Source organism: Cavia porcellus, unplaced genomic scaffold (assembly GCF_034190915.1).
Source record: "Cavia porcellus strain 051 isolate PalLab524CR breed Dunkin Hartley unplaced genomic scaffold, mCavPor4.1 scaffold_19, whole genome shotgun sequence".
In the NCBI taxonomy this organism is placed as follows: Eukaryota; Metazoa; Chordata; class Mammalia; order Rodentia; family Caviidae; genus Cavia; species Cavia porcellus.
The window spans coordinates 13,987,908-14,001,609 of NW_026947502.1; the positions used below are offsets into that span (position 1 = coordinate 13,987,908).

Below are 13,702 nucleotides of genomic sequence, written 5' to 3' on the forward strand. Positions count from 1 at the left end.
CAAGGAGCCAGGTGGATCTTGCTGACAGATGTTAAGGTTAGAAGGAAGGGAGCAGGCAGATGAGAAAACAGAACCACCCGCTTCCGGAGGTACCAGGACTTCCTGTCTTTAGGCCCGGCTGGTTCCTGCCCGCCCCACCCTCCCCCACACATCAGCTTCAACACAGTCGCTGTGCTTTCTGTCATTTGAACTCAAATCCTATCTCGGAAATTGATGGGCGATTCTGCCCTTGACAACACTATGTCAGCTTTGCTCAGTGTCCAGCTGGTTCCGTATATATTATCATAATGTGCTGCCGGGTGGACCCTGGCTCCTGCTCTCTCTGGGATGCAAGTCCTCTTTCCAGACTGATTTCTGCTTCCTGACATGCAGACACCACTTGTTTAAAAATAAAAACAGAGTTCACGGCTTGGGAGAGGTTTTGATTTTTAAAATCCTATTAGGATATTAAGTCTATTCAAATGGTAAACTGAGCCTAAAAGACTTTCTTTTAAAAAGCAATATATGACTCTTAAAAAAAAAGTATTTCCCAGTGTCCTACACAGTTTCCCGGAGGTTTGGAAGACTTATTACTGTCCTTCCATCCTTCAAACCATTTCTAACAGTATTTCCCAAACTTCAGTCATGGTTGTACTCCATTAAGTGCCACTTAGACTATTTTTATTTAATTTTATTTAGATGTGATTTTTGTTTATATCAAGTTTTTCTTTAAAGCTCATCATACCCTAACCAGTAATTAGCTGTGTGATCACAATTTGGAGATGTAATTTCATTTAGATTTTGCTTATGTGTTGAGATCAGCATAGCTATTGGCCATATTTTATTACTTTCCGTCACCCCCTAAAGTTCTGCCTCAAGCTATAGGGGTGACACTGATCTGAAAGGTCGCTGCTAACCATCAGGGAGATTATACATAAACACCTTCTCCACCAAAGGGATTCAGGAGAACACCCATGGTGTGAGGGCTGCCTAAGGCACAAGTGACTCTGACTGTCATACGTGGGGCTTTTCAGGTCTCCTAGAGCTAGCTGCAGACCTCCTGCAGAGAGGCCATGGTACAAGGAGGTGGCCTTACATCTTTTCTATGGAAAGACCATCACCTTGGCTTGTTGGTAGCTGCTCCCTAAGGCTGTGTGTGTGTGTGTGTGTGTGTGTGTGTGTGTGTGTGTGTAGCTTCTCAAGAAACAGAGCTTCCCACAAAATCCCACAACAGCTGCATTCAGACAGCATATGAGAGATTGAGGGGCCCTACCAAGCCTGTTAAGGAAACTGAGGCCCAGAAAAATCTAAGCTAAGTCATGTCACAGAGCAGTACAAAACTTTGCTGTATATAACTTATTTCTGCAAGTATAATTAAAAATACCCAAACAAATATTTCACAACCCTAACTCCTACCCACCACTCCTACATATCTCATGGTAAGAAGAGTTTAGGAACAGTGCAGGGAAGCTTTTATTTGCACAGCAGCATCCCTTGAGTCTCCTGAACTCAAGTGAGAGAAGCTCCTATGCAAAGTTAATATAGAGAGGCCTCGACTTAGAACAGTCACTGATGCAGATAAATACAATTCGAATGATGGTGTGTGTGTGTGTGTATAGTCAATTATAAGACAAAAAGTAGGCTTCAAAGATGTTCTCACCAAAACAAACAGAAAGCATCAGCACCTCCAACACATCACACTGTGCTTGTGAAAATAGTTAAGTGTAACTCGTTCAATTATTGGATCAAACAAAATGCCAACTGCTAGAAATTTCCCACAGCTTACAGGTTTGTCAAGATAGTCATATAAGCAAACAGCTTCTTCAAATGCCTATCAATTTCCCAGAGTATTTCTAGCATGAGGATCAGTAACCTTCACACCATAACATTTGCTTAACCCACAAGCCCAGTTTTCTGATAGTCTATTTTTTTTCCATCTTGTGAATGTATCAAAGAGCCCATATGGTTAACAAGTGATTTCCAGGGAGAGGAGTAAATCCTCGCAAATAAATTAAAAAAAAAAAAAAAAAAAAAAAACCAGCCGCCTGATTATCTTGCCAACACCACGGAAAATGCATCAGTCATCAAATAAAATCGAGATTTTTTTATTCAACTAGCAAAATGTGTTCCAGGGATGGGAAAGAAAGGTTACTGTAAGAAAATAAAGTGTAAATGGATTCTTGGTTACTTCTGAAACATTTAGGACATCAGCACAAATACTTCATGTGTGTTGAGGAAAAAATTAAGGACAATAGGAGATGAGACAAAAATAATTTAGCATAATATGCAGGAGTAGTAAGTGTAACTCCTGGATCTTAATTGTTGCACAGCTCTAGGAAAGCTACTCACCTTCTCCCCCTTGGCCTCAGTTTTCTCATCTTTACAATGGGTGCTTATCACAATACGTGCAAGGCAAAAAAAAAGGGGGGGTCAGGGAACTTCGATTGGCAATAGGATTATGCGGAGCTGTGCAGTTAGGTAGACCTATGGCCCAATTCTAATTAGTTCTGTAGCTTTTTGTAAGTTATTTACTCTCTCTAAACCTCAGTTTTCTCATCTCTAAAGTAGAAATACTAATTATTGTACCTCATCAGCTTTGCAGGAAGATAATGTAAATCAGTAATTATCATAGTGCTGGAATACAGTCATTAGTCCATAAATGTTAACGGATAATAGTCCAGAAACAAAACAGCAGTAGTAAGTAGTAAAAATAACATAAAATAATAACTACTACTCCTTGGCGTGGTCTCTGACAAGCAAAGCGGCAGTATGGGCACCAGTTCCCTGCTAGGATAATCCGCGCAGACTCTTTCATCTGCTTGAAGCCGAGATCTTGCTGGCTCCCAAGTCACTAGTGTGGATTTCTGGTGTAATGTGCTTTACAAATTCCTCAGGGGCACACTGGGAACAGTCTTCACTCACATCTTTGTTCTGCTCTGGACTACTGCCATGTCCTTCCTTTTTTAAGGGAAGACAAAAGGCATCTTACCACGTAGCCAAAGAAAAAGGCCCCACCTGATGCTTGAAAATCTTGGGTCTGTGTGCTTTGCTTTGAGAAATGCCGGGGTATCTTCACCCCAAGGCTCCTTAGTGCTCTCACGTTCCCTTTGCAGGTGGCAAAGTCAATCGGTGAGTTGTAACATCCCACCTTCAGTTCACAAAAGACGACGCTAGTATTTTTCTACTTAACTTGAACCCTCCACCCAGATGCTCTTGCCCAAGTGAGTCTGATGAAGCTTTCCACCAATGCCTGTCATGTCAAGGGCCACTGTCTGGGTGGGGAATTCGGTGTCACTCATCCTCTGCCACTGTGTGCATTTCTGGAAGCCAGAAGGACTGCATAGACATTCTTCTCGTGACCTTGGGAGCCCAGGTAGCCTGGAGGTGGCCTACAGCAGCCAGAATTGCAAAGGCATCAGGACCCCGTTCCTCCTCCAGTGCTGCACTTAGAGAAAGGGAGCTGTACGACCTCCAAGTCTGCATTGTTGGCCAGCATCCCATGGGCAAGTGCAAAGGGCTATAAATGAATATGCACAGGAACTAGCTGGGTTTGTAGTTGTTGTTGTTGTTGTTGTTGTTGTTGTTGTGTCTGTCTGTCTCTCTGTTCTTCAGTGTGAATAGGTTACATGCCTTGTCTGGGTCTCCAGCTCCTCTCTGTACCTGGGCGGTCTGGGGTCAGTGATGTGGTCTTTCCACGCTTGCTCCACCCAGCAAAAGCCCTGAGCAGGGCTCAGGGTCAAAGTGGGGAGATAAATTGGGAGAGGAGATTCTCTGTTATTTTAGTTTATCTTCACTCAGCCAGTGATTTTGTTTCTTTGGGATACAATAATTCTATTAAGTACAATAATGGAGCAGCCTTCCATTCTTAAAGAAGGCCGGGATCTACACATGCTCAAAAACAAGTCAGTAGGTAAATTCTTTTTACATTTCTTGCAAGAAGGTAAACTGCTAACACCAAACCATCTGGGGAAAGAGCCCCGGAAATTCTGAGCTGTTTATCTATACTGAGCACAGTCACTCTCCAAGCTTCAAGGAGCAATGGCGGACAGCACCCAGGTACAGCCAATGCGCTGGTGAGCTTCTGAAACCCAGCAGGGAAAGGCAAAGTTAGAAACTCTCAGAGAAATCCTGCCTTGGGTTTTCATGATGCACCAAAACCACATGCAATTGAAACTGAGCTCATCAAAGCCCTGTTCTCACTCTTGTGATGCCATAAACACCGAGGCCTGGGCCTCACTGGCCCACACAGTAGGGCTATAGGATGGGGCCCTCACAGCCAGGCCAGCCTCTGCTCTCATCACTCCTTGCCTAGCAGCAATGTGAGCCATCCCGGTCACCTCTGGTTTCCTGAATTCACTTAAAGTGAGCAAAACCGTCTCCACATACACTACTTGCAAATCATTCCCTCTGCCTGGAAATTGTGTTGTTCCCTTTGCCTGGTAAAAATGTATTCACTTCTTAGATTTCAGCATAAATGAGATTCCCTCAAAGGCTTCCCCAGCATCTCACCATTCCTCTTCTCTCTTATTGGTTTTCCTTTACACAGTACTCTAATTACTTAGTTGCAAACTTTGGTTAGTATCTCTCTTCTCTCTTTACATCGAGAACACTGTGAACACAGACAGCGACAGTGTCTGACTTTCCCTGCTCTGTGTCACTTAGTGCCTGGCAGGTAGTGTGAATGCTTAGAATGAATGAATGATTTGAAGTCTGTTTTATTGAGACCTAGTCTCTTGGCCAGAGATTCAAAGAAAGGGTTCTATTTGGAGGCAGCCGTGGTGGTCTGTAATTCCAGCACTCTGGGAGGCTGAGGCAGAAGGAACATAAGTTTGGATTTAGTGAGTTAGTGACTTAGACTCTAACTCAAAATAAAAATAAAAAGGCTTGGAGTTGGAGCTCAGTGCAAAGGCCTAACAGCAGGGCAAAAAAGAGTCAAAAGGGATAGCAAAGGGAATTCTCTGTTGCCCCACAGACCTGTTTCTACAAAGGCTCCTTCTACAGGAAGGCATGTGTGGGTGGCTTCGTTCCAAAGCCCCACACCACGATGCACACTAACAGAAGTCTAGGGATGACCCCACTCAGTTCCCTTAGGACCACATGAACTAAGGCCCAGACAAACAAAGTGACCTACTCAGAGCCACACAGCAAAATAATGGCAGAGTCAGGACTAGAAACGAGCAGTCAGCCTGATCCATTTCCCGGGAGATTCTTAAGCCCTTGTTACACAGAGGGAGAATGAAACAGGTTTCTCCTTTCTGTTAAAAGCTCTGTGTGAGTCTCCCAATTTGGAGCAATCTGCCCAAGCTTGAACCATCTTTCTCCACATGTCCATAAAACAACACATTTAAGTGCAGCTGGGCAGCGGGGAGACTGCGAGCCTGGACACCCAGGGGCAAACAACAGGAGCAAAAACCGCTCCTGTCTGGAGCAAAAGGATTACAGAAGGTCAGATGCCAAAGATCAAGAACAACACCATATTGTCAGAGACAGCTGGAACCGAAAGGTCAGAACTAACTGGTAGTGTTGAAAACTTGATTCTGTTTCCCCAACGCTGTAATTACAACCAGGGGATGGCCACAGTGCGTCCAGCTCCACTCTCTACCCTCCAGAATATTTTTAGTTTGACCAAAGCCCATTTTTGTTTTGATTTGCTCTATTTGGGGATTTCTACTTCATGTGACATGTCTACTTTATGTTATAATCTTCATAATTACTTGGAAGGGAAATTTAATTCATTCATATCGGATGCCCACAAAAGCTAAATTTCAGTCATTTTCCATTTTTAAAAGAAGGGTGTGTTTAAAAAACAACTATATTTGAGCCAAAAAAAACTAAATAGGACATCAGCTCAGAACCCATTAAATGCTGTTACTCTGAAAACTCTCAAAAATTCCCACTTATTTCTTCCCCCGAATAAATAATGAAGGTTGTACAGGTTCATAAGTCTAAAACAAAGAAACTAGATGTGAAAAAAAAACACCAAATTTGGAAAGGCTTCTACTGATAGGTGAGCTCCCAAACTTGCCAGCTTCCTTTAGTCGTCTTAGAGGAGCAAAGGCCTCCAACAATCCAAAAAGGGACAGGAGAGAAGGGAGAAAAACATATGCACCGCAAAATGAGAAAATGTATACATATCCCCCCAAAATGAGCATTTAAACTGCTTGTCAGCTGGCTTCCTGACAAAGCCACTAGAGTGTATTCACAGCATTTGCATAAATGCTGCCGGTGAGTTCACCAGCGCTGCTAGCGCTAATGGTACATAAAGTAATTTAGTCACTTCTCCCAGCGTTCTGTGTCAGGATGATGAGCACCGGCACTCTGCCTTGTTGCATATTAGATCATTAGATAATAAAGTGTTAGCGCATGCAAGCTGACAGGGTCTCTGCACTCTCGCGTGGTGAGGCCACCACATTTTGCCACAGGGGAAGAAATAGAGAAACTGATGCCCCAGCTGGCCTTAGCTTCAAGTAAACACAACCTGAAACTCAAGGAGAACCACAATGGCCACCACACTTCCCCACCCCTGCAAAGCTCCCCAGTGCTCAGTCCCAAGTCACAGGAGGACAAGGCAAGCGGACACCCTAGTGCTGTCCATCCTGCGGGAGGCCACAGTGCAGCTCCCTTGGTCCCAAGGCCCTGCCTTTTCAAAACCTAGAACCCTGAGAGCAGTTGCATTTCAAGGCTGTCTCTCTCTACAACTGTCCATCTTTCATACAGCTACTGCTTAAAGGAGAAGCCTCACTAAATGCTGCCATAAATATCCAGCCCAAGAAAATCCCGGTATTCATGAATGAAGAAAATGGGAGGGGAAGGGGGGAATTACCATGAGCGACTGTGTGCCAAGATTCCCCCTCATTAGGCCATGCGAGTTGCTACAAAATAAATTCACCTTTGTCAAGCCTCATACGCGAAATACAGGGACATTTATCTGAGCGTGGGGGCTTTGAGCCCAAGGGTCACTCAGGGAAGACTGTGCACAATGTAAACCATGATCTTGTCTCCACTTATACACAGAAAGATAAGCCACGAAAGGAACATTTCTCCAACAGTCTGACAAGCAGGATATAAATAGAGATGTGCAGAGCTGCTCAAAATAATTCAGGCTACCTGTAAATGAGGTGGTAAAAAGCCCAGGAAGGGGGAAAGTGAAGCTTGCCACAGGTCTCCAGGGGTGAACACGCTTTGCAGACTATGCTGTCTGAGGCAGGGCGGGAGTGGAGAGACTCAGGGGCGAATGATTCAGAAACAAGACATTTGAAAGCAGGATTTTTCAGTGGTGAGATCCAGCATCACTCTCAAACCAACATGAGTTAGCAATGAGATCCACTCCCACACATTACCCATGAAAGAGTTCAGCAGTTACCCTTTGCTGAGTAGATATTTATGCATCAGCTTGAAGTGTCTAAACGAGTGGGTGGTTATGTGTGGTTAGTCGATTCACTGCAGAGGAACGGGTTTCTGTGTTACTGTACCATCACTGCATCATCACTAAGATCTAAACACGTCTGCCCTTTCATTCCACTGGAGAGAAGTCCAGTAAGTCTTTGGGCTGAATGTGGAGACACAAACTGAGGGACAGGGGACACAGTCATGCCCTCCAACAATGGCTAATTACTATGTAGTGAAATGTCACCTTTTCTTGAAGACTGTCTTAATATGGCCAGGGTGCGCTGGTAAACTGAAGCAAAGGAAGAAGACACTGCCATTAAAATTTGGAGCAATCTGCCACCTCAGCTAAAATATTAACGTGTGCTGCTAGAGAAGAGAGTCCTGGAGCTGGAGGAACATTCAGAGCTGTTTCCAATCAGGGTCGCAAGCAGCCTGCATGCATTCTTTCTAAGTGCCCCTCTCCCTCCAGCTCCCTTCAGGGTTCAAACACTTTGTAATTATTTCTCAACCATGAAACATTACAAGGGTTTGAACCCTTAGCAAACACCTGGCCCCGCGGGTTTGCTTTCCCCTTAGGCTCCGGCTGGCTTGGGGCAGTGGAGCGTGCACCTGTGTGTCCTCAGTCTCCACCTAGCCCACTTCCGCTACCAACACTACCTGCTCCCACCCAGAACACAGATTCGATTTTTCTTTTTACCACCCCACAGATCACCTTCCTTTTTACCAAAACGGAAGTCTGGTATCTGTAAAGCTAAGGTAATTTGTCCAGGAGCACACAGAGGCCATAGTGAAAGGAAGAACTGAATCTAGGTCTCCTGATACCTATTTTGAGACCGAGTCCTACACACCACACTTGAAAATAATGCTACAGAGCTCCACCCGCTAGGAAATTCTTTCTGGAGGACTGTATTATATTTGCTTGCTTTAGATGTTGTTTTGCTGCTGCTGCTTTTGTTGTTGTTACTGTTGTTGTTGGAGGGGTAATTGACATGGTATCATAATCTCTTACAGGTTTCCTGACATAGAAATGAGAGACACATGTGGCCTGCGCTTGGAGTGTCTCTAAAACTGTACACTCCACAGACTTCAAATTGATGGTTAAATTTGTCCCCTGGGTAGAGCAAAACCACTGCAACTACTCAGTCACAATAAAAAATGTAACCTCAGTTCCTAATCCGGGGGCCCTGACATTGTGTCCACTGTTTACCTAGCTCTTCTTCCTTTCATCTAAACACCTTTAGTCAGACAGTGCTTTAAGTGTCTCCAAAGGTATTAAAAAGGCAACATTACTTTAAAGCGAGTATCGGAATAATTTTAAGTACAGAAATGGAACTAGGAATGTAATCATGAGCAGGTGTTTCAAATGGCCTCCTGCAAAAAGTAATATCCATCCATCTCAGCACTAATGAAACCATAAAGAAGCAGCTTTTGAAAGATGATGGTTTCCTTTAAAGGACTGTAAACCTGGATGTGGTGAAGAATTCCTTCTAAGAGTGTTACATCTGGCTAATTAAGAAAATGTACTATTTGTGCATTCCTCAAGCACGGGGACAAAACCAGCAAAAATGATGACAGTGGTATATTTATTACATTGGGATGCTGGCAGGGAAAGGAGTTTTCTACCTGATGAATTATATCATGGACAGCTTGTGGTCCATGGAAAAATCAGGCAATCAGGTGATGATTTGTGTGGCTAGTATTCTCAAAGAATCCTGCTGACCTAGCAAGTTGGAAAATGAATGGAAGGAAACGGGTTAAGAGTTTAACTAGAGGAGATTACAGAAAGTGTAGCATGGAGACTGGTCTCCAGTAGAATCTCAGTCATTGATTCTTGGATGGACAGACGGATGGATGAATGGATGAAAGGAAAGATGGATTTGTTATATAGACATGCAACAGAGGAATATTTAGACATGCCCTCAATCCAACATATGTTTCTGCTGAGTAGTATTCACTACCTTTGGAAATAAAATTTTATCTGATTTCCTCTAGTCCTCTCATAGGCATCACAGATTTACCCTAATGCTCAAGAAGAACATGATTTCTCCCTACCCAAGTCTACCTCCATAAAGCAAGCTCTGTCAAATGGCTATGAGGGGAGGGCCATATATGGAGCACAGGAGGACGTTTGGCCTGAGTGTCACATTTAGAACACACTTCTAACCCCGACTTTGGACCTGATCTCCAATCAGATTCAACAGGTAGTTACGCAGGTGCACCAGCAGGTTTCTATGGCCTTTTCTGATTTTCTGTAAGGCCTGACGCTTCCTTATTTTGTAGTCAAATGACAACTTAAAGCAGTGCTTCAGGTCTCTTTCTCCTCACAGCCAGAAGGAAAGAGGTATCAACCATTCCAGAGCCCTGCAACAAAAATAGACGGGGCCTCTAAGACCATCTCCCTGTCTTTAAATACCTAGAATCTTATTTGGAGGACTAAAAAGCCAAAATGATCAATACTGTTCAAAAGGACATTCGGAATTTGAAATAGTAGAAAATGTGGTGGAGTGGAAGAAAGAAACCAAATAAATTCACAGTTAAAGTAACAATGCCAACCAATGAAAATGATTCGCCTACCATGTTCCAGATAAGAGGGCGTACCTTCCGAGGGGTCAAGCCTCCGAGCCCTCCGCCCATGCTTTGAGTTATTATGAACAAACATGTTATCAGAGACTGCCAGGACATGGCCATCCACGTTGACTGTTGTAGACACCACGACCTAGAGACATGAGAGAAAAATGAATGAACATTTTAATATAAAAGCATGGTGGGTAATAAACTCAAGTTAAATAAATAACAGCTGGGAGCTGAAGAAAATTGCATAGCTATTTCACATAATAACTGGTGCTTATGCTGTACAACTCTAACAAGAGGAGCTATTGATGACTGGGTCTTTGGCATGGAACGCTTTTGATGCAGTTTTAAGTAAAATTGCACAGTTTATAGTTATACAGCAGAAGGTACACTGTTAACCATAATTTTAACAAGAGGATCTTTATTAGCATATTTTTTTTACACAAGGGTGGTTGTGTTTCACCTAAATTACCCTTCAGTTTAGACGCTGAAGCAGATATCACAGTTGATCATGCAAATAAAAGTCTTTTGAATCTTTAAAATATTTGCTCCCCACTGCGTCAGGGTGAAAAGGATAGAGAAACAAAAAGAGAGAGTTCAGTGAGAGATGGGATGCATTTTGCTCTCCTGGGTGTCTCATCGAGATTTCTTGTACTTTTTGTTCTTCCCATGTTAGTTTGATTAATCAGACCAAAATCCCCCTCAACACTATCACCTTCATGCCCCCATAAAAAAAAAAAAAAAAAAAAAAAAAAGCCCTGTTCATTGAGGGTCTTAGATCTGTTGCAAGGAAAAAAAAATTATGAGACTGTCCCAACCAAGGCCTCGTGTGGATACCCAACCCATCTCATCAGCTGACTCTGGGTCTGGTTTGCCAGAAGGGAGCAGGGCGAAGGTGGCATCAGAGAGTGAACTTTGATGGAAACAATGAGCAGAAATGACCTACACTTCTCCTTATGTGAAATGGGGAAGGAGATTAACACTGAAACCCACAGAGATATGTTTATTCATGTGACCTCTTACAACCAAATATAATAATTGTCTGTAATTGCAGCCTCAGCTCCCACCTCATGCTTTGACACGAGGAACAGCAATCAGCCAGCTCCCGTTTAATCCACCTATTATGTTGACTAATTAACTTTGCCCGACAGTTTATTTCTTCCTCCATTATCAGCCCCTGTCAGCCGCAAGCACCCTGCAGCATAGGGGAAACCTCCGGCTCTTTGATTGATCACCAATAGATTGACATGCAGATTAATTTAATTAGAATCACCTCACTTGAGAAATGAAAGACAATGGCAAGAGGGCTAATACATCTGCTCTCATAATGAGGCGAGCCTCCAGAGCGAAGGCTGAGGATTTCTGATTTATTTTGCTCAATTCCCCAGTTACTCGGGAAAGATTCTAGCTTTAATTGTTCTTGGTTTTGAGAGGCATTAGCCTCGGAAGAGGTGAACTGCTTGACAAAGGTTGGCACAAACAGAGGCCTCAGTTTCTAGAGTCTTGTGTAACACAGTGGTTTTATCCCCTGATGGGCCCTGGAAAACGTCAGGATTTGGCCCCTGCCTGGAACATGTCAGCTCTGCCTGGCAAAGTGCTCCTCTCTTTCAGACCCAATCCTTACCAGCCTCGCCCTCAGGCAAAAATTCCACCGTCTCTCTGGCTTACCAAATGCATCCTAGAAATACAATCCCCTTCCCTGGAGCCTCAGAGATGGCAATGAACTAAAAAACGTGAACATGTGGCTCATGGTGTATCATTGGCTGATTTTATTTCTAACTCGATTTTATTAAAATGCATAGTAAATAACTGAGAATCTGTCCCAGAGCCCAGGCTGTTCTGCTTAGTCATTGTAAAATCCAAAGTGCCATCTAGAACACATCATTCACGGGAAGGAATGGAAGGGTCTCCTGGCAACTTGCAAGGTGGTTCTCCTGTTTATTCATGACTGACCAAGCAGGTCTGCCAATCTGAAGCTGATATGTACGCTTCATCAACTGTAGCTTAATTTAAAAGCAGGAGGAAGGGTGTGTGGGGATGGGGGTGTCCTGTTATTTTCCAAAACCATTAAGTGCCTTGGCAGTGTCAATATCACCTTTTCTTTTTGTTAGGGAGATGACTCTGTAGGACAGTAACAATTATGTAACAGGGCTAGGTCTTTCAAAGAAATTTTGATTTACTACAAGACCACATTTGAGTGGTCACTGGAGTCGTCAGTTGAAGATACTATAAAAGGAATGTCAAACGGTATCTGTTTCCAGGGTCAGGAAATAGAAAGTGGTTATTCTAGAAGTCTGTCTAAAAAGAAGAAAGCCATGACATTTCAGCGTGCACCTGTGAGGCACAAGGCTACAAACTTATGGATTAAAATAGTATCTTTTAAAAACACTGTCATCTAATTCCTAACATTGAACAAAAATGTGCAAAAACGGTTAAGGGGAGAGAAAACATACCTTACATGTTTTTCTCTCTGCTTAGTGAGAAAAGGGCCACCAGAGCCACCTGTGAAACAGATTTGCTCATGAGGCCATTCAAAAGTGGAGAAAAGATCACACAGAGTCCTGTGCCCTTGGCTCAAAATTTCACAGGACAACCTCACTACCCCAGAGTAATCTCCCCTGCTCCAATTTGAAAGGATTTAAATAAAATATGCTGCTATCAATCCACAGAATGACTAATAGATTTAAAAGAAAGAAATTTGTGAGATTTAAAAGAAATACTAAAGATGCCTTTAAAATTGGGCCAATGGCAGGAGGGAAGAGGGCTTTTATAGTCCAGGGCAGGATTAATGAGGTGCTGGCACATGCCTGTGGTCAAGGGGACAGACAGATCTGCCATGCCTGCAGCCTCCCCAAATTGTGTCAATAAAACACAGCTTGAATATGGGACACATAAACATAGAAAATGATTTTACCTTTGGATTCAGGCACCTTTAATCCCCTTTCTCATGCCTCTGTCCAAAGAATGAGATGATGGGACCATGACGAACAGGTATGTTTACAAATCATACAGTGTCTGTTATAATTAAATCTTTACTCTCCAGGACTGTACTGAGAAACCCAGCACAACCATGTGGCTATTTACATTTAAACTAAGCAAAATTAAAATTCCACTTTTTGGTCTCAATAGCCACATTTTGAGGGCACTGTAGCCACAGGTGGCTGGTGGCTACTGTAGTGGACAAGACAAACAAGACATGTCCTTCCTTATAAAGTGCTCTGTTGACCCTAGAATGATTTTGCAGTAATTTGTGTCAGTTGATTCATGAAGATAAACCATGTCTCAAGGTATAACTCCTGAAATAAATATGGCACAAGTACACAGGTTTAAGATTGTATACATGTACACTTTCGTTGCTGTATTTTTTAGAATCAAATTTCTATTGGGGGTGGCTCTGATTTGTAATACAGTAGTCCAATAACACACTAGTTAGCAGTCAACATGCTCCATAATACCTTCGATCTGACTCCCATCCTCTAGGTGAGGGCATTTGGTGGAAGGGGTACCAACAACAGAAGCAAAGTCTATGGCTCCCTGAAGACCTTCAAGATTTTACACTAATATTTTCCTCTCTTGCTTCATGATCAGTGATTCAGAACCTGCTCTGTTGTATAGTTCCCTGGATGCACATGTCCCTAAAGGTTATTAGTTTTATCACCTACCCCCTTCTATTTAGAATTTGAAAGAATTAGGCACAAATAGATGGTGCTTGGCTCCCTAGATCTCTTAGCTGATGTGACTCTGGCCAGGTAAACTCAACCTC

The 13,702-nt window shown here is 43.1% G+C and overlaps 1 protein-coding gene across 6 annotated transcripts in view; it reads right to left on the reverse strand.

Annotated features, from left to right (window-relative positions):
• The window catches only part of Ebf1 (EBF transcription factor 1), a 427,788-nt gene that overhangs the window by 114,476 nt on the left and 299,610 nt on the right, over nucleotides 1-13,702 (reverse strand). For 4 of the 6 annotated variants that reach the window (XM_063230720.1, XM_013156217.3, XM_003473318.4 and 1 more), the window contains one exon: nucleotides 9,943-10,084. In XM_063230720.1, the coding sequence (XP_063086790.1) occupies nucleotides 9,943-10,084 (142 nt within the window). The remainder of the gene's footprint in view (nucleotides 1-9,942; nucleotides 10,085-13,702) is intronic. The other 2 variants (XM_003473317.4, XM_063230717.1) reach the window with 1 other exon arrangement.